The sequence below is a fragment of the Caloenas nicobarica genome, chromosome Z, assembly GCF_036013445.1.
Source record: "Caloenas nicobarica isolate bCalNic1 chromosome Z, bCalNic1.hap1, whole genome shotgun sequence".
Taxonomy (NCBI): Eukaryota; Metazoa; Chordata; class Aves; order Columbiformes; family Columbidae; genus Caloenas; species Caloenas nicobarica.
In genome coordinates this window covers 45,105,415-45,130,295 of record NC_088284.1, presented here as the reverse complement: position 1 = coordinate 45,130,295, position 24,881 = coordinate 45,105,415, and the positions used below count along the sequence as shown (strand labels likewise).

General features: G+C 44.1%; 1 protein-coding gene across 4 annotated transcripts in view; it reads left to right on the top strand.

Annotated features, from left to right (window-relative positions):
- ABCA1 (ATP binding cassette subfamily A member 1) overlaps nt 1-24,881 on the top strand; it is a 98,045-nt gene that overhangs the window by 7,661 nt on the left and 65,503 nt on the right. For all 4 annotated transcript variants that reach the window (XM_065656707.1, XM_065656705.1, XM_065656706.1 and 1 more), the window contains exons 2-5: nt 7,814-7,958; nt 13,536-13,629; nt 18,792-18,933; nt 19,821-19,942. In XM_065656707.1, the coding sequence (XP_065512779.1) occupies nt 7,893-7,958; nt 13,536-13,629; nt 18,792-18,933; nt 19,821-19,942 (424 nt within the window). In that variant the 5' untranslated portion in view covers nt 7,814-7,892. The remainder of the gene's footprint in view (nt 1-7,813; nt 7,959-13,535; nt 13,630-18,791; nt 18,934-19,820; nt 19,943-24,881) is intronic.

Genomic DNA, 24,881 nt, shown 5'->3' with positions numbered 1-24,881 from the left:
TACCTGTTGCCCAGAAATACATCTTAGGAGTTTGGCTTTGACAGAAGAGGGAAGACTGATACTCTGAATTGTTTAAGGCCAGGGATTTCAGTGCTTATTTTGTTAATTCTGGGCCAAGTCTTTTAAAATGATCATCTGCTCAGCTGTTCGTAGTGGAACATTTAGAAAGGCTCATAATATACTGACTTTTGGAAAGTCCATTTGCTCAATCCTAGTGCCAAGTGTAAGTACCTTTAGAAAACCCTTGCCATTTTGCCTAAATAGTTGGGAAGCTAGATTTCTGCCCCTACCATCATACTGTATTAGTTCCAACTCTTGCCAGGGCAAGATCCAGGCTCCCTCCTCTGTGTAGTACCTAGTGCAGCAAGCAGAACCTAGTACTGGACTTGGGTTATGTCACTAGTTTTTTAATAGCTGCAGTTAAAGCAGGTTGTGAAGAGATATTTGATTGTCAGCCTGTGCTAAAAGGAGTTGTTCTTTTTCCATCCGTTGTCTCCAATCCTCTACGAGGCTGCACCCCTTTAGATAGCAAATGGAAGTAATTTATTCAGTGTTTTGTAGCTATGTGCATGCTGCCTTGCCAATCCTGTGGATGAGTGTGATGCCGTGTGTCTTGGTTTTTTTCTGGACCAGAGGTGGCAGGTCACTAGAGGGATTCTAGGGGACAGTTTCATTAGCCCTCCTGATGTTTTGGCACTATCCTTTAATATTAGCTTTACAAAATTTGACATCCTACTTAAGGAGGGAAAGAGTTAAACTGATTATGGATTATCAGGAAAGTGAATAAGTGTGGCTGTTGTACAAATAGTTGTTTAGAGGGCACATGGATAGTCATGTTGAAAGCAATGTACTACTTCCAGTGTTACAAAGCACTGGTGAACAAGGCCAGAACCTGCTTACTACTTAACCTAAGGCCAGGTAGTCAGTGTGTAAACTAGTGATGTGAACTAGTAGAGGATCTTGCCAAGAATTGCCTCCCAAATGTTGTTGTATGTGGTCCTAATTAAATTCTTGCCTGCTGGCCCAGAAGCTCTCCGATCATATTGTTAGTAACAAGGAGTTGGTGTAAACTCTCTGATGTGACCTGGGTGATTTTGAAGAGGAAGGTAATTCTCACTGAATGGCTTTTTAGATGAAATAGGAAACTTAGTGTCTGATACTAATTTGGCAAATGGGTGAGGCCTGTCCTCTGTGGGGAGGTTATGAAAGACCTACTTTTAGTGTCTGTGGGGGCCACTGATAATGATCCTGTGTCCCAGGCAGGAGGCTGTAGGTTCAAAGCTCACCTCCACTGCTGATCCTGCATTGCTTGTGATTGCTTAACCCAGGAGGCAGACGTGTGGGACCTGGTGGTTGTATTCTCATCTCTGATTTTGCTTTGCTTGTGGCCTCAGGTGAGTTGCTTAAACTCTGTGCTGCTAACATTTTTCATGGCACCTTTTGTAACTTAGTTGAGGCTTGTCATGTTAAAAGATTACTTCAAAAGATAAATACTGTTATTCCTGTAAAATTATAATTGTTTGGGTGGCAGTTTCCCCTCTTTCTGAGAGCTCCAGTGGATGTCATAAATTTGACTTCTTGAAAGTTTTAGAAACAGGAATGTCAGATTTGCTCCTGTGGGTTTTACAAGCATCGTGTGGGTTGTTTTGATCACAAAATGGACACTACTTCGGATTCTCTATGCACTGGCTGTTTCTGCTGTGGATATAATCTCCAATTAGGTCACTAGCAGCAGCACAAAAAATTACTTCTCTTTGTCCTCAGCTGTTCTTTAGCCTAATCTCAACAGAATTTGGATTAGTGTTGTTTTTCCTCTACCTTGAAGTTGCATAGATGCAAAGTGCTTTTTGCTTTCTGGGAATTGTGGAAGTTATGGTTAAGGTGTCTTCCAAATACTCGTGCCTTGGGAGCTTATGGCCCTGCACAGTCATAGGTTGTACAAAGTGGGTGTAGTTGTGTAAAAGTGTCCCGGTTGTAGCTGCTATCCTGGAAGAAGTGAAATCTTAGTGCTCTGCAGAGAAGTGGCCAAGATACTAGACCTTGGTTTGGGACATGTGGATTTAATTCTGGACTCTTGGCTTAATCTTCACTTCTGTTACCCACATGCCCATCCAGAACACTAGTTCTCTGATGGCTTGTCTTGTTTGAGTCAAAGTGTTAGTTCATGAGGCAGGCACTTCTGCCCTGCCTTGGTCTTCACAGCCCTCATGGGGACCTGCCCTCAGCTGATGGTATAGAGAGCACTAAGGAACTTTGGCCTTGGATCTGGGCTTTGTAGAGTTGACATGGCTCATGGTATTGCTTGCTCCACAAAATGCAGCCTGATGCTGCCAAAAAGAGATGAAATGTTAAGACATTTATCAGTGTTTCTAGAGAGGACTCTGTTTCTGCTGATATCTGATGTTTATGCTTTAGTTGCCCCTTGTCTTCCAAAGTGGGTCTCGTTTGACTTCGTACATATGTGGGCAAAAGCTATTGGAGTTAAGCAGATGAGGCAGAAAGCATAAAGTGCTGTATCATGTCTGCTGGTGGGAGAGGAACAGCACTGGCTCTGGTTGCTCAAACCTGTGCTGTGTCCAGCAAATAATGCTTTTTTTTCTCCTCCTAAGGACATAATCTCTACACATTGGATTGGTACTCTCCATGGCTGCTTGATCTGTGGAGAGCAGCCAGGGATGGTAGCTTTTGTGATGTGGAAAATCCGACTGAGAGAACAGGACAGAGGCTGTTACCTGACATGAAGGCCGCTGAACCTGCATCAACTAGTAAAAGCTTTTAGCTCTGCTGACCAAGAGTGCGTTTTAAGTCATTGCTGGAGACATAAATGGTCTATAGCCTCTTGCCAGAATCCTGAAATGTTCCAGTCTCGTAAGGTTTGATAAGTTCGCTTTGTTCTGTGTCTAAATAGTGATTTCTTCTCTAGGGGAAAGGTTTTTTTACCCTCAAAAGAAAGCAAACAGCTGCATTGTTTGCAGAAAGCTGCTTTTGAAGGCTGTTTTTTGTTTACTTAGTACAGACACCAGGCATGGGGGTGGGGAATTGATTCCCTGCCACTTAAGCTTTTTTCCTCTTTAAATCTACAGCTGTAAAAATATATTGCTTTGTATTTAAGATGCGTTTGGTCTGGAGACTCTCGGCATACCAGCTAATGGACTTTTCAGCAGTCATTCTACTTCCTAGTAGTGAGCACCACTGATCTAGGAAGAAAGGATTGATCAAAGTGTGTGTTTCATGGTCAGCATTTTCAGAGGTTGCCGTGTAGCCTCTTAGGAGCAATTTTCTGAATTGCACACCCAGATGGGATTGCAGCCCTGTAGGTCTGGAGGCCATGCAGGGTTTCTGCAGTGGGGGAATATGCCATGGGCAGGGAGGCCGCTACAAAAGCAGACCACAGGACAAGTGTGTGGACCCTGTGCTTTAGTTCTGTTGGTGCATGTTGTGGCAAAGCAGGAGCCCCAGGCCAGATCAGAAGGTATGTGCAGAGCAATCTGCACCTGCTGCCCATCCTCTGATGTGCACTGATTCTGCAGGCTAAGTGAGCTCTTTTGTAATTGTAAAGGTAAACTTTTCCCTAGGAAGATATTGGGGGAAACTCTATCAGAATATCTGGAGAAGCATTCTGACATCTTTTACTTGATTCCTCCTATGTTTTTGCCAGGAATTGGGAAAACTTGAGTCACTTGACAAATAGCATGTTAAGAGTGCACAAGTCTGAGCAGTATGTTGGTAGAGCATGCAGGGACCTCTGTGTAGTGGATCCCCACCATTTATTTGCTGGCTAAATATAAAATGGCTTCTTAATCCTTACTTTCTCTTGGCTGACTGGTTTTCTGAATGCTTGTTGCTGGATCCAAGTGTTACATAGAGCATCTGCCTGGATTCTGGGTGTTATTCCAGACATGCTTTACTTGTTTCAGTTATCAGACAGCCCTTACTGATGGTATCTGTTTATTTGTGGTAAGGTGGAAGTTTCAGTTTGCACCTGAGTTACTAGATATCTGCCATCTGTACCCCGAAGCTATAGACAATTTGAGTCTCCCCTAGTGTGCTGCTCCATGTAGCTAAGTTTTACAGTTGTGTTGTAGACGTTAGTGAAGAGCTGGAGAAATGCTGAAGCAGAGCTAGACAAAAATAGATTTTTGGGTGATGCAGAGAAACTTGACACCTCTAGGCATAAAACTGTTGTATATTGGTATCTACCTCTACTGGAAAACTTGCAGTCTTCACGTAATGAAAAGATGGGTGTTAAAACTGGATGTGTTTCACAAAGACCTCTCCTCAACTAAGTTACACTATTTGTTGCTGTTGAGGGAATTCTTCCTACTTTTACAGAGTCTGTGCCTTATAAAAGCAAAAGGTTGCCCTTTAAAAGGAAGGGTGCAGTAGTGGCAGGTATAAATCTCCATTCTAATCAGCAGAGCTGTGGTACTTTACATCACAAAAAACTTACACTATGGTGATGAGTTCATGCAGCTTTTCTTATTCTAGACAGGAACAGTATCACTGCTTTAGGCATTTCTGGGTAGGTGTCAGGAGTGATCACCGATACATACTCTTGGCTCAAAATTTTACTTAGATGAGACACAAAAGCCTGCATTGAAAACTAGCTATTTGTTTGTTTTGCCACTGCAGTGATAAATGGCAAGTTGGATTTCCCAGCTATGTTGAATTTACCGGACTAGTCTGAAGTGGAGATACAGACAGACTTCAGCTCTAACTGAGCTGGGTGTTGGGTCTATCAGTGTTCTGCATCTTTGACTTATAATTCTTGCCTATTGTCAGCCGGAAGAACATCCGAAAGGGTACTAACCCATTTTCCTCTGGGATTCTTGGTTTGCAGAGCATTTTCTGATGCATGCAGAGCATTTCTGATATAAATCAAGCGGACCTAGTTAACTTCTATCAGCAGTGAACCAAATATGTCAGCCTCTGTGGATCAAAATTGGAGACAGCTCTAGGCATCAACAAACCTGAATTATCTGGTCTGTAACAGATACTGGGGCAGAGTAAGTCTTTGAAGCTGTCACCCCAGCATGGCTGGAAGAAGGACTGGGCACACTTCAGGTACAGGTTTTGTGCTCTTGGTGATTAGTCCTGTGTTAGGCCCCATCACCTAGTTTAATACAGGGACTTAGCTGGGGCAGGTTTTCCAGTCTTCAGGCACAGTCGTTACAAATAAATGTTTTTGCTTTGTTTGAAACTTGAACCCAGGCAAACTGGCCTTATTTGACAGCCAGAACATTTGCTTTGTTCCCAGTGAATGTTAGCTGAACTCCAGAGAGCTGGAGTCCAAGTAGATGGCCACAGCTGAGTCTTCCTGCCTGCACAGGCTTATGGTGATCAGCTGAGATGTGTTCAGTGATCAAATATCTGAGCATTGTCTCACTACAGTTTGCTAGTGCAATGTGAACCCTGCAGTATTTCTGTGTTCTGGATCCTGCAGACAGACTGTAATTGCAAGGGACCAATGTCTGGATTTTGACTGACATGGATTAAACCATCTACCCCATGATTAGCTCAGACATCCCACAGATTGCTTCATTTTTTCTTCTGCCTTTGTGCAGGTAGAGGAGTTGGGTGAATTTTCAGTGATAAGAATTCCAAAGGTCTCTTTGTCTTTCCCTGGGATCCTTCCTGCACTTTTCCTGTGGCACTTTTATTCATGGATTTTGATATTTAGCTGTAATTGCTGGAGAGCATTGGAAAGTAAGTTTGTTGTAGAGAGTTGGCAGTATTGTAGAAGGGGGAATATGGAGTGGGTACTCTGAACAGCCTTGTGAAGATCTGTTACATAACTACCAGTGATTGTAGAAGGCTATGCAGTCCCTTCCTGTCTTCTTCTGTATGCCAAACTTGTCCAGTGGCTGCGGCATTGGACTTGGGCAAAAAGTGCTGCAAAGCGCCCTGTATCCAAGCCTGTAAGCAAAGGTGTGCTTTGGGTTGTGTGTGCACAGTCCTCAGCAGCCAGGGTTTGTCCTCTGAGATTGGCCACAAAGGGCTGGTTTTTTCCCAATTGTGGATGTGCTGTTAGCTTGTCAAGTGCCTCACTTTGAGTGTCTGTACACTTGTATCTGCCAGCCAGATGTGCATGCAGCTGGAATGTGTTAGTGTCAGGGTGCACCAACCAGCAGGAAGCACTGGGCAGGGGAGGAAGGCTCTCCTCTCAGATCAGTTGAGTATCCCTCTGTGAAGGAGCATCTGTAGAGGTCATGCCAGTTAATTACAGCAGTACCTAGCATAAGTTAATGTGCATATGCTGACCATACACTCAGCTGTCTGGATGCTGACGTGAGGTTTAATTTGTAGGGTTTTGCAGGCATTTGTTATTGTTCTTTGCTTCTCTGTCCTGGCATCAAGAAGCACTGTTGAGATACTACAGTGTAATTATCTGTAGAAGTCAGTGTAATGTGTTTAATTGTGTGCTAGTCATGGTATGGATTTTTCTTGTAGAGACACGTTTTTAATCTGCAAGTCATTGTAATAATGGAATTTACTTTTTGATGAGACTTAAAGGCCACAAGTGTTCATTAACTCAAAGCTCACATCCAGAATTGCCATTTATGACCTAGTCTTATTCCAGTGTAGGACTGGTCAGAGCATTTCCTGATAAAATCTTAGGTTCTTAGCACATTTTTGGATTTTGGGAACCTTTTCAATGCAGTTTGCAATCAGGCATGCAATTCTGAATCACAAGGCTGGTGTACTGGTATGTGGGACACTAGAATCAAAAGCATGTGTGTTCCCAGTTTAGCAAATGTTGGAGGGAATGGTTCTCTCACTGTGTGTTTAGATCAGCTGCTAGCTGTCCTGTTAGCACTGAGCCTGTCAACAGAGTGTATTCAAATACATAAATCTGAATTGATTTGGTGTGTTAACTAAATTCCTGTGTGGACACTTACTCAGAATGAAACTACTCTTAAGCTGAAGTGGACTTAAAGTCAAAAGTAAATTAATCTATGCCAAATTAATTCAGGGAAAAAAAAGATTTAATGGAGTGCCAGTACTTTAGGCTCACCTTTCCGTTTGATTGAGTCTTCCTGGAAGTGTGTGTGTACCTAAGCCTATACCATGCTGTTATTAATAGCCATCAAAGAGATGAATGTGTTTTTCATACTTTCACAAGGTGCATACTGAATGCACCCAACTCACAACAGTGTGGAGGCCAGGTGGTTGCAAGGCCTGAACATTGACTCAACAGCAATTTTCTGTTCACTTTATCCACATAGGAATGGCTGCAGGGTCATTCTTAGTCACCTTCACGGAAATGGACATCTCCCTTGCCTGTTAAGTGCATATTGTTTTCTTCTACAATTGGTGGTGCTGACCAGACTTCAAAACAAAGGCTTTCCTAACTTGGCAGCAGGCTTTTCACCAATATAAAAGTAAATATGGAAACAAGCTTTTTTTTTAAAAAAAAAAGTTTAATTGTACAGGTCAGCCTCATTCAGAGGAGTCTCTAAATCAGCTTTAAAAGCCTAAGATTTTTTCCTTGTTCTGGGCTGTTCTCGATCTTGGAATTTTTGGGCAGGAAGGAACAATACTGTCCTGCGGGTACTGCATTCTTTTGTGCCTTGGAGCTCTGAGGTAAGAGACAGTGAGTCTATATCTGAGCTTACTGAGACCCATGATACTTGGCTGGAGTGCACAGAGTAAGAAGGCAGTGGTGGGGAGTGTCATGGGGGGCTGCAAGGGGACATGGGGTCGCAAAGTGCAGTTTCTGCCTTTCCCTGTCCTGTTGCCTTTTGTGTTCTGACTGATGCAGCTTTTCCCTTTTAACTCTGTGTTCTTTTTTTTTTTTTTCCCATCTTCCTAGTTAATGCCCAGCCACAAGATCTCTGCTGTATACTGCCACTGCTGCTGCACAGTGAGCTCCTAGGCTTTGCTGAAGGAAGATGGCTTTCTGGACACAGCTGGGATTGCTTCTATGGAAGAACTTCACCTACAGAAGAAGACAGACTGTAAGTATTAGCCAAAGGGGTTTTTTGAGGTTTGGGTTGTAGCCTTGTATCTTACTCTTCAAGCAAAACAGGGAAACATCCTGTATCTTAATGTTTTACCATTAGTGGCCCCCGCAGAGTGAATGGTCTGCCTTTGGAAAGACCTGATTCAAATCGAAGAGAGTGATGGGTGGACACAAACCAGAGGACCTGAAGGTGCTCAGGACTTCTGTCCTGAATCTCAGTGTGAGAGAGCATGACTCTGCTCTGCAGGTGGGGCATTGCCAGACTGCAGGGATGTATGTATGCTTTAGTCTAAAAGGTTTTGAATGCTGCAACAACAGCAAGAAAATTCTGCCGTTTCCTAATGGCAGAAGTGGTGATGGCAATAGCAGGAATCATCAATGTCTTCAATCAGGAGAGAAACACAAACCTGTTGTGTAGCTTTACAACAGGAGGTATAGTTTAATTGACTGACATGGGACATGTTCTTACATTGGCATGGAGACAAATTCAGGCAACTGCTTTTCTACCAAGGCATGTTCCGATTAGTTTAAGTGATAGCCTCGCTATCTGCTAGAGGTGTGGGAATGTACCTGTTCAGATAGACAATATTCAACAAGAGTTTCTCCTTGTGGTGACAAAGGCACAAGAGCGTGAATCCAGTACGGTGTTCTTAAAATTCTTCTGCCTTTACATTAGTGAGACATCACACGATGCTGTAACTCCTGCAGACAGCTAAAAGCCAGAGAAAAACTGCTACTTTTCATGCAGGGATTTAGAGGATAACTGTGGTGGCTGAGGGCATGTCCTGTACAACAGGCCTGCACAGAGGATCTGTCCTGTTAGATCTGACCTTGAGAAGGTATGACTAGGGAATGTGAAGGGAACATGAGTTATGGAGGTGGTGAGTGGAAAGTGGTCTCTCTGATAAGCTTTCTGCACCCTACAAATGTCAGGGTGTTTGCCAGCTCGTTGGGCCTGGGTTGTTTTAGAAACTCAGAGTCACAAGGGAGGGGAGGCTATCATATTCACCATTTGAGACAGTCTCTGAAGGCTTCGCTTAGGTGTCTGAGGCTTGTTTTCATAGGACTTGTGTCCAGTGAATTCAGAGCTGGAATTAGTACATTCTTAAATAAAACCAGACAAAAGGGGCCTGTGACATTTGTCTTTTTCTGTATACCTCTATGGTTAAAGAGCTGCCAGGGATGGCAGGAATTTTTATGTGATTTGCATGCTTTTGTCCTTAGTGTGAGAGCTGTGATCTACCAAGACAGAACTGCCTGGCTGAGAGGCTGTGGGCTGTGTCACCTGCAGGGAGTGAGGCTCTCTGTTCTCTGTATGCATGGGCCAGCATCCTAAGTTGTGAACAGCTTCATAATTTAGAAGAATGTTGCAATGGGATGGAGGAAGGTAGTTGCAAAACTAGCTGTAACTCCCCAAAAGATAGGCTATTCTCAGCTATTGCACATGTAACCTAGGCTCTTAGTGCAGAAAACTATCTCTTCCTCCTTTGCCACTAGAGATCTTACTCTTGACCTCTTCCAAACTTCCTTTAGCAACCAGCAGAATTCTAGGACATAGATGGATCCTCTGGAGCAATGTTTAAACTGGTTAAACCAAGAAGAGATTTCAGGGGAGTTGAGTTTTACACTGAGGATGATGGCTTTTTTGTCAGGATCTTCTGAAAATAATGCATCATGTTTGAAGGTTACTTGAAGAGGTCTGAGTCTAGCATACAATGGCCCTTCAAGGTAGCTGTAGGCTAGCTTACTGGGCAGCAGAGTTGCGTTCAGATCCTTTGGCAATGCCACAAAAATGCAGTTGACTAAGTGCATCTTGGTGAAAAAGATCTTACCACTTGTAGTTTTGTCATTATCTTGGTTTTGCTCTGCTATTTCTTGGTACCTTCTGGCAGTTTCTTTTTCCGTTTCCTGTCAAGTAGCCCAAAAGGCATAGAAACTACTCAGTCTCTGTTCAACACTGATATTATTAGTCGATTCCTAATGAAGGCCCAAGGTATTGCTTGGTTTTGTGGGGTTCTTATATCTGTGGAGTTTTGCTCATTAACTGTTCCCATTTGGGCTTTACCTGAAGATGTCAGGAGTTGAAGGCCACTTAACAGAAAATGGCAGAAAAGTAGCAAAACAGCTTTTCTTACTTTGCTGTTATCATGGCTGCCCAGTCATTCATCTGTTTGCTTTATGGTTAGGAGACTAGTGTCCTTGAGCTGGGTGTGCTGATGATGGCCCTGGCCCTCTCCCATTTGTACTTAGTGAAGATGTAGCCCAGAAATAGTTTGATCCTTACTCTTCTTCCCACAAAATGTGTGGGCTAGCCTTTGCTTCCCACCAAACCATTTCCTTTGCTGTTGTGAGTTTGGCCTGTGTTGCGAAAGCTGGGTTCAAAGCTCAGCCTGACGTGTGCAATTCAAGTGTTACTTTGTACTGGATACATTCCAACAGCACCAGAGTGGGGGGAAAAGAGTTTACAGGGGGAGAGGAGGAAAGAAAAATCATGTTCAGAGGTCACTGCGTAAAAAACATTTTTCTCTCCCTGCTGTGTCGCAAATGAGGAGATACCTCAATCTTGCATGGAGAAACTGGTCAGCTGCTGGTAGCTCCCTGCTTTGAAACCGAACCATAAACGTGGGGAGGACGGTTGACAGTGAGATGAGGTGATAGTTTTGTTAGTTCTTGCTCAACAGGATTTCCTGTTGACATAGTGTAGGTCTCTATTTAATGGTATCCTGCATTATTGGCTAGCCGATGTGAATTGGACATGCTTCAGGGCCTATCCTCTCGTGAAATTAGGAGCGGTTTCTGCTTGGCCAAGTACTGTCTTTGAATTCACCTGCTGTATGCAAATGGGATGTTCCTTCTTCAACTCCAGGTGGAACTTGGTTGGCAGAGGTGTTGGAGGTTTGAAGACTCATTTAGCTATTTACCAGGCTGATCTGATAGTTGCAGCACAGAAGTGGGCGAGGAGACTAGATTTTTAAGTATCTCCTTAGTATGAACCTGAATGAGATATGGCCCTTTTGGTATCTTGGTGTTGTCCTCCGCAAAGGCTACCATGGATGAAAAGCACTGTCACAGGAAGGTCAGGAAGCAGTAGGGGAAAGAACCTATTGAGCTTTAGGAGCAAAAGGAAGAGAATTCAGGCTTTCTTGAACAGCACAAGAGGCTGGCCAGGCAATCCAGACTCTACTGAAATGCTACCAACACATTGAGCTTGACCCTGTGCAAGCCTTTGGTGCAGTAGTTGCCAGCTATCTCTCACAAGTAGCATTTCAGTGGTTGCCATGATGCAGCAGTCTTCAGCTGTAACAGTGCAACTAAGTCCAAGCTGCATCCCCTCCTTTCTCTGTCCTCCCTGAGCCTGTCAATCTGCAAAGTTAGGCATGCATGTGCAGAGGCATACAGTGCTCTGCATGCAGCCCACATTTGTGGTTTTGTAATTAACAATAATCAGGCATGCAAAAGAGGAGCTATGTGTGCGGATGGCCAGGCTCCCCCTTCAACAATGGGGCCATTTGGGCACTACTGTCCTCCACTTCAGGATTGTCTGTCTGGGGCTGATATTTCTGCGAGCAAGCCAGGGCTTCATCTCGAGGGTAGCATTTTCTTGCTGGTTCTATAGCAGTCACAGGGCTGTGAGAGGCTATCTGGCCACCTTAGTCACCCTGAGAAGCCCCTACAAGCCAGCTAACATTGCATTTTCCCAAGCAGTGTAGCAGCAGTCACTCAGGGTGCGTGCACCTTGCCTATGACAAGAACAGCAGAGGGCCGTGATGTGTGCCAGAGCATGGCCATGGAGGCTGGTGGAGAAAATGGGTGTGAAACCAGGACAAGCCACCTTTCTGTCAAGAGGAGGAAAAGTTGTGCTATGCTGTCCTGGCAGCAGCTGCAAGGGGTTCCTGTAAAGGGAAGGAGTATACAAGTTGTCAGTGTCCCAGCTCTGAGCATCTTTGACCTCTGGGAGCCAAACCACTCTTTAATGCAGAAGGAAGCAGGCTGTTGCTGCTAATGACTGTGTGTATGCTGCCACTATACTGCCTGTTGTAAAAACAGAGATCAAAGATACTGAGGCATCTTCCTGGTATCTTTGTTAGTACGGTATCAGTAGAGTTTCTCATCCAGTAGTCATACAGTATGTGCACGAAAATAACAGGTGGGATACAATGTCTTGAACTCATCCTGCAGTGCCTGGTGCTGTTACCAGGAGTGCCTGGAAGACCCTGGTGCTCAGTTTCTGTGTCTTTCGGGTACGGTTGCCATCTGGTTGAACATCAGCCATTAAGGGTATTTGTGAAGAGCCATCCTAGATGGTTTCCTCCACTGGATCAAATGACATTTGTTTTAATGCACTGTTTTTACAATGTGAGATTATTTTGATGTTTAGTAATCACCTAGAAGTCTCACCTCAAAGTTTGCATGGAGTGCCTTGCGCTGAGTGTCAAGAGCCTGATGTTAGCTATTAATGGTGTGTGCGGGGATACTTTCTTCCACTGGGGTGCTGGTCTTATCGTATCTGTCTTGTAATAAGAATGATGTAGATGTCTTATTAGAAAAGATGGGGTTTTCTGCAAAAGAAAGGGAAAACATTTGTTTTCTTGACTAACAAAACACTCTGGCTTCCCTCTCCCAAAGGAGTGAGATGTATAAAACATAAACATAAGATGTAACAGCATAAAAAGTTTTCAGTTTTACCTTGTCTCATGGCTAACCTAAAACGCTTCTTTAGGCAGCTTTTCTGGGGTGGGAATGGAGGCATGTGGCTGGTGAAGCTCAATCCTGGGAAACCTTAGATGTCTCAGAAGCTCTAGACTGAAGTGTTGCTTTGTCCACATCCTTCTGTGGGACATAGCACATCTCAGTGAATTTTTCTGTACTTCAGTTCCCTGTCTAAAAAAACGTTCTTCATTTAATAGCAGGCCTCTCTTATATTCTTGTTTATTCTGTCCACATAACTGTGTTCTTGATGTCTTTACCTGACACTTACTGCCTATCTGTAGGTACCTTGGACCAGTGGGTGTCTACCTTTGCGAACAAACCTACGTTAGAATAAAACAATAATTAGGTGTGAGCTTAATCTTAGAAGCTCTGCTTTCCTGATACCAATATACTTCTGCAGCACTGAAGTCAAAAGATTTGGCGTAGCTATGCACTGGCACAATTTTCATGCCTGACATGTTAGGGTAGAAGAAGCTCAATGGTTTTCTATGAGAATGGGATGTAAGTACTTCCCACTACCTCTAAAACATGAGGCCAAAAACTCTGCTCATTGCTATGAAGATTCAGTGGGAGGTTTCTTTCAGGGGGAAGAAAGAACCTTAAAAAGAAGCCAAAAATAGCCCTTCAGCACATCCAGTTTAGTCCCATAACTGGCACATATAAATGAGAGAAGCCTGTAATTCTTTGCAGATTATCCTCTGAAGGTGGAGGAACAAACTTTGTGGTCGTGGAATGCACAAGCAAAGCAAAATGTGGCAGCACTTGCAAAACTGTCCTGGCGTACAAGTGAATTGTCCTGGCACCTCTGTTCTGTCTTGTATTTTGAATATGAATTTTAATACTTTGTCTTTATTGTTTCCAGTTCCAACTGCTGATTGAAGTTGCCTGGCCTCTGTTTATCTTCTTCATCCTGATCTCTGTAAGGCTTTCATATCCGCCCTACGAGCAGCATGAATGTAAGTACCAAACACAGCAGCTGCACCCAGAGTTGTCATTGTTTCATGGCTGGAAGGTAATAATGCAGCTGGCAAGATGCAAAAAGCAGGAACAGTGATTGCATGCTTCAACCAGAAATTTTCAGGGAAGTTTTAATGGCCCCTTTCCTTCCACCTTGAGGACTCTGTTTTGACATGTTAATGTTGCTCCAGGACTGTACATTGGTTCTGTTGTTCTTGCTGTTTCTCTTTTTTTTTCATTTATAATGTATTAGCCAAGAGTTTGCTGTAGAATTGTGATAAGTCTGCAAAACCCACACAGAAGCCAAATCTTATTTCTCATTATTAACCTATATGTCATTTAGGATGAAAAGAAAACAGTGTTCAGGTCTGTAAGAAAGCAATCTCATTTTCACGCAGTAATGTGGGTTAATGTATCACATTAGAAAGCACAAGAGCAATTCTATTCCTTCAAACCATTAGACAGCCATACGTTTATGGGGAAAAACTTTTACTTTTCTCTTTACATCCTAAATAGTCACATTTCCGCTTTTCTTCCAAAGGAAGCTTATTCTTGCTCTGCAATTACGATTTTTAGGTCTCTGTATTAGTTGCCATTTGATTTAGGAAGCATGACTTATTTATTAGCAACATGCGTTGTCTTACTGTGATTGGTGACAACCTCATGCTGCAATTAGCTGACTGTGGAAGAGCTCTTTGTTTATCTTTCCTTTGCCTGATTAGTGCAAGGTAAGGTTTAAGGGTCAGCACAGTGTGATTCTGGAGGGCACTCTGAAGTGTTCCATTCTTAAAATGAATAAAGAACTAGCTCTTATAGCCCTTACTCTGTGGTTTTTTGCAGTAGCTGGGGCATTTTATGCTGCTTACTAGGCTTTCAAGCTAACAATGTTCCTTTCAAAGCTGAAGTGTTAATGTTTGCAGCTTCCCATTACACTTTGGACACTGCTGGTTGCATGTACTGCCTAACTTGCTTTCTGCAGTGCTTGGCAGGGTAATTTAAGCTTCCCTGAATTAAAACTCATACTTTGCATGACATTTGAATTGCCTTTTCTGACTGCGACAGTGGCATTTAGGAGAGATACTCTGTAATATGAATATGAAGCTGAACGGAAGCAAGAGAAACAATAAGCAGTCTACTCAGCTGGTATAAATAACCAGCAGCCTCAATGGTAATTTGTCTCAGCTGTGGCAGTGCTGTATGTAAATTCAAACCTAGCAAGAACTACCTTTTCATAGAGTCGTTTAGATTGGGCTCATTAGTCATTAGCCTTCTTGTAAATCCTTTGCTCTGGCACCCTGGTGTCACAAGCGGAGTTTCGAGTCTTTCATCTGCAGCCCTTTTTCCCTTCCCAGTTGTGTTGACTGGTGTTTTGTCTGCCTTCTCTCTGAGTTGTCATCAGGACTGTAGAGCATCTGGTGACTTTTTAATTCAACTTTTTTGGGTAACTCCTTTCCATTTTTCTGAAGGCTTCTGAGAATGGGTAACTAAATCATTTCGTTTAGGTCTGGGTTGGTTTCATTGAACATTCACTTATATGCTGACAGATACAGATGTGTTTTATAGCGGAACTTTTTTTTGCTGAGCTGTGAGCAGAGGTAGAAAGAAAGAAACCTTGAGTTCACGATGAGCTCTGTGGCAACTCCGTGGATGCCTGAAGGTAAACAGGATTGTTATCTTTAGTGGCAGTGCTGTATGCTGTTATGAAAACACTTGCAGGTAATGCCCGATGATAACAGCAACAGTGCTGCACACAAAGTGCTTTGTAGCCTCCAGATAGCCTCGATATCTTAATGGCATAGTCTTTTTCAACAAGCAGATAAGATTTTCAGTCCTCTTTTCCTGTTTGAGAAGAATCACCAGCAATTGGGCTGTTTCTGTGGTCAGACTTCCCAGTCAGGATTTTTTATTTCTATCAGCTTGGCCTAGTGTGAGTAACATTTTTCTGAAAACATGGGGGAAAATTTTACTAGCTCTTAAGCTTTTACATGGCTTTCACCAGACCAGCCAGAGAAGACATCTTAAATGGCTATCAAGCAAGGTTGCTGACTTGCGTCTTGTGGAGCTTGACTTTTTTCTTCCTGTGACCCTTTCAGGTATTCAAAATGCACTTCATTTGGAGGAAAAAAAAAAAAGAAATCTGACAAAAAGTGACCTCAATATTTACTGAAAAGCTAGATATCTGCTGCAGTGCCATTGGAAATGGGATGCTGTTACACTGTTTTCTGTCTAACTTATCTGACTTAAAAAATAGCGGATTCCTGCTTTACTCCTTGAGAAGCAGCTATTACGTGTATCATTGTATGTAAAAAGTTACCATGAATCCTTGTGCACCCTTTCTCTTTTTGTTTTGCTTTTAAGACATTATTTGAGAAGATTCTTAGTCATACAAAATAAAAGGCACGGAGGAGAGAGAAGATGATTCTCTGGGAAATTTTAAGAAAATAATCAGAAAGTATTAGCATTTTTCCTCTTCCCCCTGCCCCCTAAGACCCTTGGCCAAGAAGAACAAAAATATTAAATGAAACAAAAGCCAGAGAGCTCAGGTATATAACTTTTCTATTTTAAACAGAGAACTGGGAACAAGTAGTCCCCTGGATACTGGAAACAATGAACCTTTGGTTCCTTCACTTTTGTCCTGGACAAAGCCCTTGGCTTTCTCGACAGAGGGCTGATAATCTCCCTGTCTTCCTTCAGCTGCCTACGTTTTCCAGCCTTGCTATAGTTCAGCAGCTTTGACCTCTTTCCCTCCCAGGGCTTTGGTACCTCCATTGTGACTGTGGAGGTAGGGAGCCAGCCCTCCCTGTGATTTCAGGCATGCTGTGAGGATGAGGTGGGCACCAGAGCGGGGAGTGTGCATCTCATGGTCAAAGCCTTGAGTAGCTGTGAGATATTAAGGAAGGGGCATAACCACCTTCCGTGCTGCCCTCTGTAGTGGGGATGGGGGGAGTGAGGAAATGATTTTGTTTGAAGAAAGCAGCCCAATGGCTCACCTCAGGTGTGGGATTGTACAAGGGAAACCTTTCCTCCTCTGTTGCTGGAGGGTAAGGGATTCACAAGTCCCTGAGTGGTGTACTGGTGGAGATCTGCCATAAGCAGTTTGTTACCACGTGTAACTCTTGATGAGAATGTGGAACATAAACAAGATGTAAACTCTGGGGTATGATTCAAGAAGAACTGAATTTCAAATATTGTTGGTCTACAGAACCCTGACCAGGGTGTCCATGTGGCCTCAAGCCAAATCCTGATGGGATTCATCTGAGGGTATTTAAAGAGCTGGCTGATGTTGTGAGACCTCTCTGTGATTTTTTTTCAATGCCCTTGGGAATATGGAGAGGTCCTGGATGACTGGAAGCTGGCAAACATTGTCCCAATCTACAAGAAGGGCAACAAGGGTGACTCTGGCAACTGCAGACCAGTCAGCCTCACTTCTGTGCCTGGCAAAATCATGGAGAAGATTGTTCTGGGAGTTACTGAAAAACATCTGAATGACAATGCAGTCACTGGTCCCAGCCAGCACAGGTTCATGAGGGGAAAGTCCTCCTTAACAAACTTCATTTCTTTTTACAACAAGGTTACCCACCTAGTTGACCAAGGGAAGCCTGTCAATGTGATCTTTTTGGATTTCAGTAGAGCCTTTGATACTGTCTCTCACAGTATCCTCTTGGACACAATGTCCAGCATACAGCTGGATAAACACACAATGCAGTGGGTGAGCAATTGGCTGACGGGCGGGCTCAGAGGGTTCTAGTGAATGTGGTTATGTCGGGCTGGTGACCAGTCACTAGTGGGGTTCCACAGGGATCCATCTCAGGGCCAGCGCTCTTCAATGTCTTCATAAATGACTTAGACACAGGACTGAGGGAATACTAAGTAAGTTTGCCAATGACACAAAATTGGGAGGAGCCGTTGACACTCTTGAGGCCAGAGAGGACCTGCAGAGGGATCTGGACAAATTGGAGAACTGGGCCATCAAAAGCCACATGAAGTTCAACAAGGCCAAGTGCTGGATTTTGCACCTGGGACACAGCAACCCTGGCTGCACATACAGAGTGGGGGATGAGATGCTGGAGAGCAGCTCTGCAAAGGGGGATCTGGGGGTTCTGGTCGACGGCAAGTTGAACATGAGCCAACAGTGTCCCTGTCAGCCAAGAGGGCCACCCGTGTCCTGGGTGCACCAAGCACAGCATTGCCAGCCGGGCAGGGAGGGGATTGTCCCGCTCTGCTCTGCACTGGTGCGGCCTCACCTGGAGCACTGTGTGCAGTTCTGGGCAACACAGGATAAAAAGGATATAAACCTACTGGAGAGTGTCCAGAAGAGGGCTATGAAGTTGGTGAAGGGTTTGGAGAGGAAGCCATATGAAGAGCAGCTGAAGTCGCTTGATTTGTTCAGCCTGGAGAAGAGAAGACTGAGGGGAGACCTCATGGGGCTCCAGCTTCCTCACAAGGGGAGGAGGAGGGGCAGGCGCTGATCTCTCTGGTGACCAACAACAGAACCCAAGGGAGTGTCAGGAAGATGTGCCAGGGGAGGTTCAGGTTGGACATGAGGAAAAGGTTCTTCCCCCAGAGGGTGGTGGAGCACTGGAACAGGCTCCCCAGGGAGGTGTCACGGCCCCAAGCCTGACAGTGTTCAAGAAGAGACTGGACAACACCCTCAGACACACGGTGTGAACTGTGGGGTTGTGCTGTGCAGGGACAGGAGTTGGGCTCAATGATCCTTGTAGGTCCCTTCCAACCAGAACATTCTATGATGTTTCTATGATTCTCATGTTAGTTAAGCATGAATATCCAGAGAAGCGTGGCTGGTGAGAAAGCATGTGTGTGCATGTGGTCACCACTGCCAGGCTTTGGAGTTGTCTGCTGTTGGGCATTTCTCAGCAAGAAGTACTGTGTCCCTATCAGTGTGGCCAAAAACAATGCTGCAAAGATAAGAGTAGCAAAGAGCTTCTCCTATGGGCTTAAGAAGGTGTTTTTCAGTGGAGGATGCCAGAGGTGTGTGGTGAACTTAACAAGAAATCAGCCCATCTTAGTACTGGGTGTTCTGCTCTCTAAGCTGTTTGGGGCAGTAACCAGCTCAGGATTAGCATTGTCCTTCAAGTGAAATGCTGTATAGTAGTGACTTGTAGCCAGTGTTTGTCTCCTAAATCTTGTGTTTCTCTTCTAGGTCACTTCCCCAACAAAGCTATGCCTTCAGCAGGAACCTTGCCATGGATACAGGGGATCATCTGCAATGCCAACAACCCTTGTTTCCGCTACCCAACTCCTGGGGAATCCCCTGGTATTGTTGGAAACTTTAATGCCTCCATGTGAGTCTGCTTGCTTTTTCCTCATCTCTATTCTTGGGGGAACGTGTGGAAAAGGGATATTTGGAAGTCACCAGCTAGTTGTGTAACCCTACACTATCGAGGATTTTGCTGTTTCTGCTGCCACTGAAGTACCAAGCTCTCTTGCTACCAAGTTCAGAGGGGCTAGCAGAGAGCTGACAGGTGTGCAGTATCCCTGAGTCAGAGCAGTCAAAGCCCTTCACGAATGAAAAGCTTTTCCTGGGTGAGGACTGAGTCCATTCTCTTATTGGTGGTTCAGAATTTGGCCCATAACAAGACAAAGTGTAAGCTCTTTTTTTCAGAGGGCCTCTTTTCCTGGTTAATGGACCTCTGAGATGAACAGTGCAGAGTGAGAGGCAGTTGCAGAGCACATCTGGTGGATACTTCCTGACATTTGTCATTTATTACTGGCTAATGTGTTGCAGAAAGCTCAGTTAATGACCAGCTTCCATACACCCTGCCCAGCTTGCTGCATTCGTGCTATCTGACCAGTTAGGCTTAATGCAGAGTAAAATGTGTCTGCAACCTAGAGAAGCATTTGAAAGGAGCAAGAACATACTTAAATTATTGTGCTTCTGAGAGGACGCAGTTTACAGGCAGCAAGAGGCCTTCTCCATCCCCGTCTTAAATGCTTTCAAATGCCTGGCAGTTCCCAATGTAACCTGGTTTGACCTTGCATTAGCAGCCATCTTCTACTGGGCTCCTTGGATTGTCCCAGGATAGCCACCATAGAAAGAGCTTATTCTACTGGGGAGGGCAGTGGCACAACTAAAAGGGACTGAAATTTGGAACTGGGATGTAAAAGTGTGCTATGGATGCTGGCTCACAGAGCTGATAACTGCTAGTTGTTTGTGTTTTTCTGTCACCAGTGTTTCCCGCCTGTTCTCAGATGCCAAGAGGTTGCTCTTGTACAGCCAACAGGACACAAGCATAAAGGATGTCCAGAAGGTCCTGGGAAAATTGCGCAAGTTGGGAAACTCCTCTGGCTTAGGTAACAGCATGGTAGAAAGAGCCACCTATGTCTGGCATTTCTCATCTAGTTAATTCTGCATGTGTGTAAGTTTCTGAAATGTACCCTAATGGAAATGTGTGTGGTTATAATTTACTGCTCATGAATTCTCCAGAAGAACCATAAGCCTCTCCTATGTCAGAGCCTTGTGTGTTCTTTATCTGCTTTGGTGGAAGAGAAAAGGGATGGTCTGTAATGCCAAGAGTAGCAGCTGTTTTGGATGTGAAATTACAATCTTTAGCATACTGAAGTCAGTCAAAATGCTGTTTTTCTCAAAGGAGTCCAAGTAGTGTGTCTTTTTGGAAAATGCTAGTTATTTTGCTATTTAGTCAATGAAGCAGTGAATGCAATATAGCTACAATTTAGTGCTCTACCCACCTGAGCTCTAGAGAGGTGTGCTGGAAGAGCTCAGATGAGGAAAAGCTGATGTTGGCCACCAGTTCATAAAGTCAAAGTTGATTATGATCTGACAATGGAGTCTCGATTTCCCTTCTTGTTTTGTGTGGTGCTTGGTGTGTTGGTTGGTTGATGTGGTTTGGTTTTTTGTTTGTTTGGTTTGGGGTTTTTTTTGGGGAGGTTTGGTTTTGTTGGTGTGGTGGGTTTTTTTTGGTGTGACTGTTGGGTGTAGGATACTTCATTCTTTGCTAATATTTGGTGGGATTTTGAATGGCAGGGCCCAAAAGAAAATGTTTGTCTTGGGGGCTTGCACAGCCCCATTTACCATGAAAAATAAGAATCCTTCTATTTTTAGTTCGTGAGAGGCCTGATATGCCTTCTTGTCCCATGCAGATGAATAAGTGACTAGTGTGAGATCACACAAGAAGCTTACAGCAGAGCTGGGACATGAAGCAGCTCTACCCAGTCTTGGGAAATGTGGCAGGTCCCTTATTACTGCCAGGTCTCTCTGACATGGCAACTTGTTAAGAGTGTTTTGGGGTACTCTCCTCTGAAAGATTACTTCTCTTGGCTGCTGTGTTAGTGCTGCATGTGTCTATTGAACATGACCAGAGAACACAGCCATTGAGTGTCTTCACCTACTGCCTCTATCCAGGCATGTGGAGCTCTTTGCATGTAGATGGTATTTTAGTGTTTTGTAAAAGCTGTCCCTGGTTTTACAGTTGTGGTTCTTCATAGTTCTCTTCATTCGAGTGTGGCTCAGGTGGGCTCCAGTGTGATGTGAACAGTTTCACGTCTGATGTGTCCCGAGCACACTTTTCAAGCAGATATGGTGTTTTTCCATCCTTTTCTGTGTTGCTTAGTACATTGCAGGTCACTTTGAAATCATCTGTATTGTTAGTGACAGTTTGGCAGATGTGTGGTGACTGTATATACAGACACAAACTGGACAAGGGATTTGTTTTAGACATACAACCTTCCTCTCTCCCCTTCAGGGCTGTGCAGAATCCTCATGTGATCAGATCTGTAGGTCACACTGTGGTCTACTTACTCTTTGAGCATTAGTTGATACTTCTACTTATCTAGAGGGGACACCCTTCCTTGCTGGGTTCAGTGTCTGTACCATCAGGCTCCTTTCTTCTTGCTCTGAGAACTGGTAAGTGGCATTGTCATGCTTTTACCTAAATCTACAGCAGTTTTAAGGGGAAAGGAGATGCAGAATTAACCCTTTTCACAGAGATGGACACGTAATAGAATCATAGAATAATTTCAGTTGGAAGAGACCCTCAGGATCATTGAGTCCAACTGTAACCTATCTCTAGCACTAAACCATGTCCCTGAGAACCACATCTAAATGCCTTTTAAACCCGTTCAGGGATGGTGACTCCACCACTTCCCTGGGCAGCCTGTTCCAATGCCTGACAACCCTTTCCGGGAAGAATTTGTTCGTCATATCCAGTCTAAAACTCCCCTGGTGCAACTTGAAGCTGTTTCCTCTTGTCCTATCACTTGCTACTTGGGAGAAGAGACCAACACCCTCCATGCTACAGCCTCCTTTCAGGTAGTTGTAGACAGCAATAAAGTCTCCCTTCAGCCTCTTTTTCTCCAGGCTAAATGGCCCCAGCTCCCTCAGCCGCTCCTCATAAGACTTGTGCTCCAGACCCCTCACCAGCTTCGTCGTCCTCTGCACTCTCCCTAGTATTTCAATGTCCTTCTTATAATGAGGGGCCCAAAAGTGAACACAGGATTCAAGGTGGGGCTGCACCAGCATCAAGTACAGTAATGAACACAGCCAAAATGAGCTAAGATGACGATTTCCCAATGAGAGGTTTAATATTGTTTTTCATGGACCTCTTCAAGCCCTTGGTATGACTTGGTGGCCTTGTGGTAACAGTCTCTCTCTGTCAGAATTACAGATGTCGTTGTTACTGGTTTTTACGCTTTGTGCCCACAGTAGTATCTGCAAGTTAACTGTTCCAAAGAGAGTAGATGGTGGTGTTTTGTATTGAAACACGCAGTGACCAACAGACATTGACATTTACAAGAAAATTATCAAAGCCATAAGCTGAAGCTGTCATTGCTGGGAAGGTTTAAGGGGGAGGAGTGATTCCAAGAAGCATCTTGCATATGGAGTATTGTACAAGTCAAAAGTCAGAAGGCTCGTGTTTCTCTATGTTATGAAGACTAACTGCAAAAATAAGTTATATAAGTTATATGTGTTATATTTCTATAATAAAATATTTCAAATGCATAATAAAACCAAGCCTCTATATCATTAGAATAACAGACTGCCCATTGTTGGTAAAGCTTACAGGGAACAAAGCCTGTTTGTCCTTATCAAGATATATTCATTTACAAAGCCTCTGCCTTCGGGTTCCCTGCTGCCCACTCCTTGGGTGCCTGATTCATTCTCTGACAGCATGCATGAAACAGCATCCTCTAATCTTACAAGTACTAATGTATTTGTGCTTAGTAGTGCTTAGATTCCTGTGCAAGGAAGGGAGCTACAAGTCAGCCCTTCAGCTGCTATTGACAATGGAGGTGTGAGAGATGTGTAAATCCTTTCCTCTCTGGGGCATTTTCTCTAGTTACTCTGGGAACCTAAGAAGACAGAGCAAATATCAGATGTAAGCACACCTCCAAACCTGAAAACACTGCCTTTATACATGTATTTTCCCAGCTGGCAGGAGGGCTAATTACCTAGTGAGCTAATAATCGAAAATGTTTGTAATACCGCCTCTGTTCCAGCTCTAGCCTGGATGTGAAGCTATGTGAATCAATGCTGCAGACAGATGCAGCTTTACAGCTTGTGTTTCCCCAGTGGGAAGGGACCATGTGCCCCATGATGTGGGCTGTGCTGGAGTCTCTGCAGCTCCCTCGTCTCCTCTCACACTGTGATTCCCTGCTTCCACACATGCTTCTTACTGGTGCCTCAGGGCTTTGAAACAGGCTTCAGGAGGTGATCTTCCATTACTAGCGTACCAATTGGAGCTGTAGTATAGATTTTGTTCTAATGCTAGTCATGCAGAGCATGCGTGTTTATATTTGGCTTCAGATGTTTGAATCTGTTTAGAGAGCATTTGCCCAAGTCCTTTCACTTCAAGCTTCTTTAAAACAACCCTCACAAATTAATGTTCAAGGTGTGACTTTTAGTTTTGTCTAATCTGAAATCAGGCGTGTGCTGAACCCTGGGGAAGGGAGACAGTGTGCTTACACAGGTGTCTGCAAGGCTCTGTCTTGGTTAAAGACAAGGTAGGATGCTATGATTTTGTTCAGACAGTGCTGTGCACCCATGCCAACAGGCTTTGTATCTCAGTCACTTCTTGATGAGATGGAAGGCAATCCCTGATTAGAGGGCTGTTTGCCCAGGAGGAGTTTGAGTGCTCCTGTTCACTCCGTGTCTGAGCTCCAGAAGAGCTCTGTGGCAAAGAGAGGAAAAGATATTATCATTGGGGAACAGCCCACCCTTGCTTAACATAGCACCTTCCTGGCCAGGATGAATTACTACCTGGTGGCGTGACAGAGTTCAGCACAGGCAGCTGTCATGCTAAATGGATGCTGCTGTTTCTATGGCTGCTTTCAGCAAGCCCCTAAGCAATGAAATCTACATGCAGGCACACACATACCTTAATGTAATCAATTTTACAGGTAGGTGCCAGGTGCGCTCTCCTTACCAGCATTTGTTACATCTCTGTCCAGCAACTTCACCAAGGTCTTCAGCACTCGTGATAAGGCAGAGTACAAATCAGAACAAAGACCTTGGTGACAGTACTTCCAAGAGCATGACATGGCCTTTGGCATTACCACCTGTGGTAGGTTTGGCTCACTGCTTGCAGGCACTGGATTTGCAACAGTTGTCAATGCCATTTTAGCAGAGGATAAAGTGTTTGCAAGAAATAAGTTTTTCTCATGTTTTGAAAGGTGGAGATACAGGTTGCTGTTGGCCGTGAGGCACACTTTCTTTATTTCTTCCGTGTCTCTACAGGGCTCCCAAATACTTTGTTATGCAGTACCATGGGATAATAAATCAACAGGAAAAATTAAAGCCACCTTCTCTGGCTGTTGCTAGCAGTTGCACTTGTAAGCCAGTGTGGCTGGTATTTATTTCATTGCTCTTAGTTTTCAGTGATCCCAGTGGCCATGTTTCTATTTTTCTTGAAACCAACCCAGCTAAACAAAAATAGAGCAATGAAACAGGCAGAGGGAAACAAACACTGCCTAAGAAACTGCATGAGATCTTAAGCTATTGTTGCACACTTGCCCTGCCTTTCCCAGTTGTTTGCTGCATTAATATCACTCATGGTGTAGGAGAACCATGAGCTGGGTGGTGTTCTCTGCTGATGTTGCACCCTGCTGCACAGACAGATGTTGGGATTGCAGGAGTTTGCAGCCTATTTGGTCAGTGCTCATAGTGCTACTTTTATTTATAGAATCATAGAGTAGTTTGGGTTGGAAGGGACCTTTAAAAGTCATCTACTGTCTCCCTCCCTGCAATGAGCTGGAATATCTTCAACAAGATCTGGTT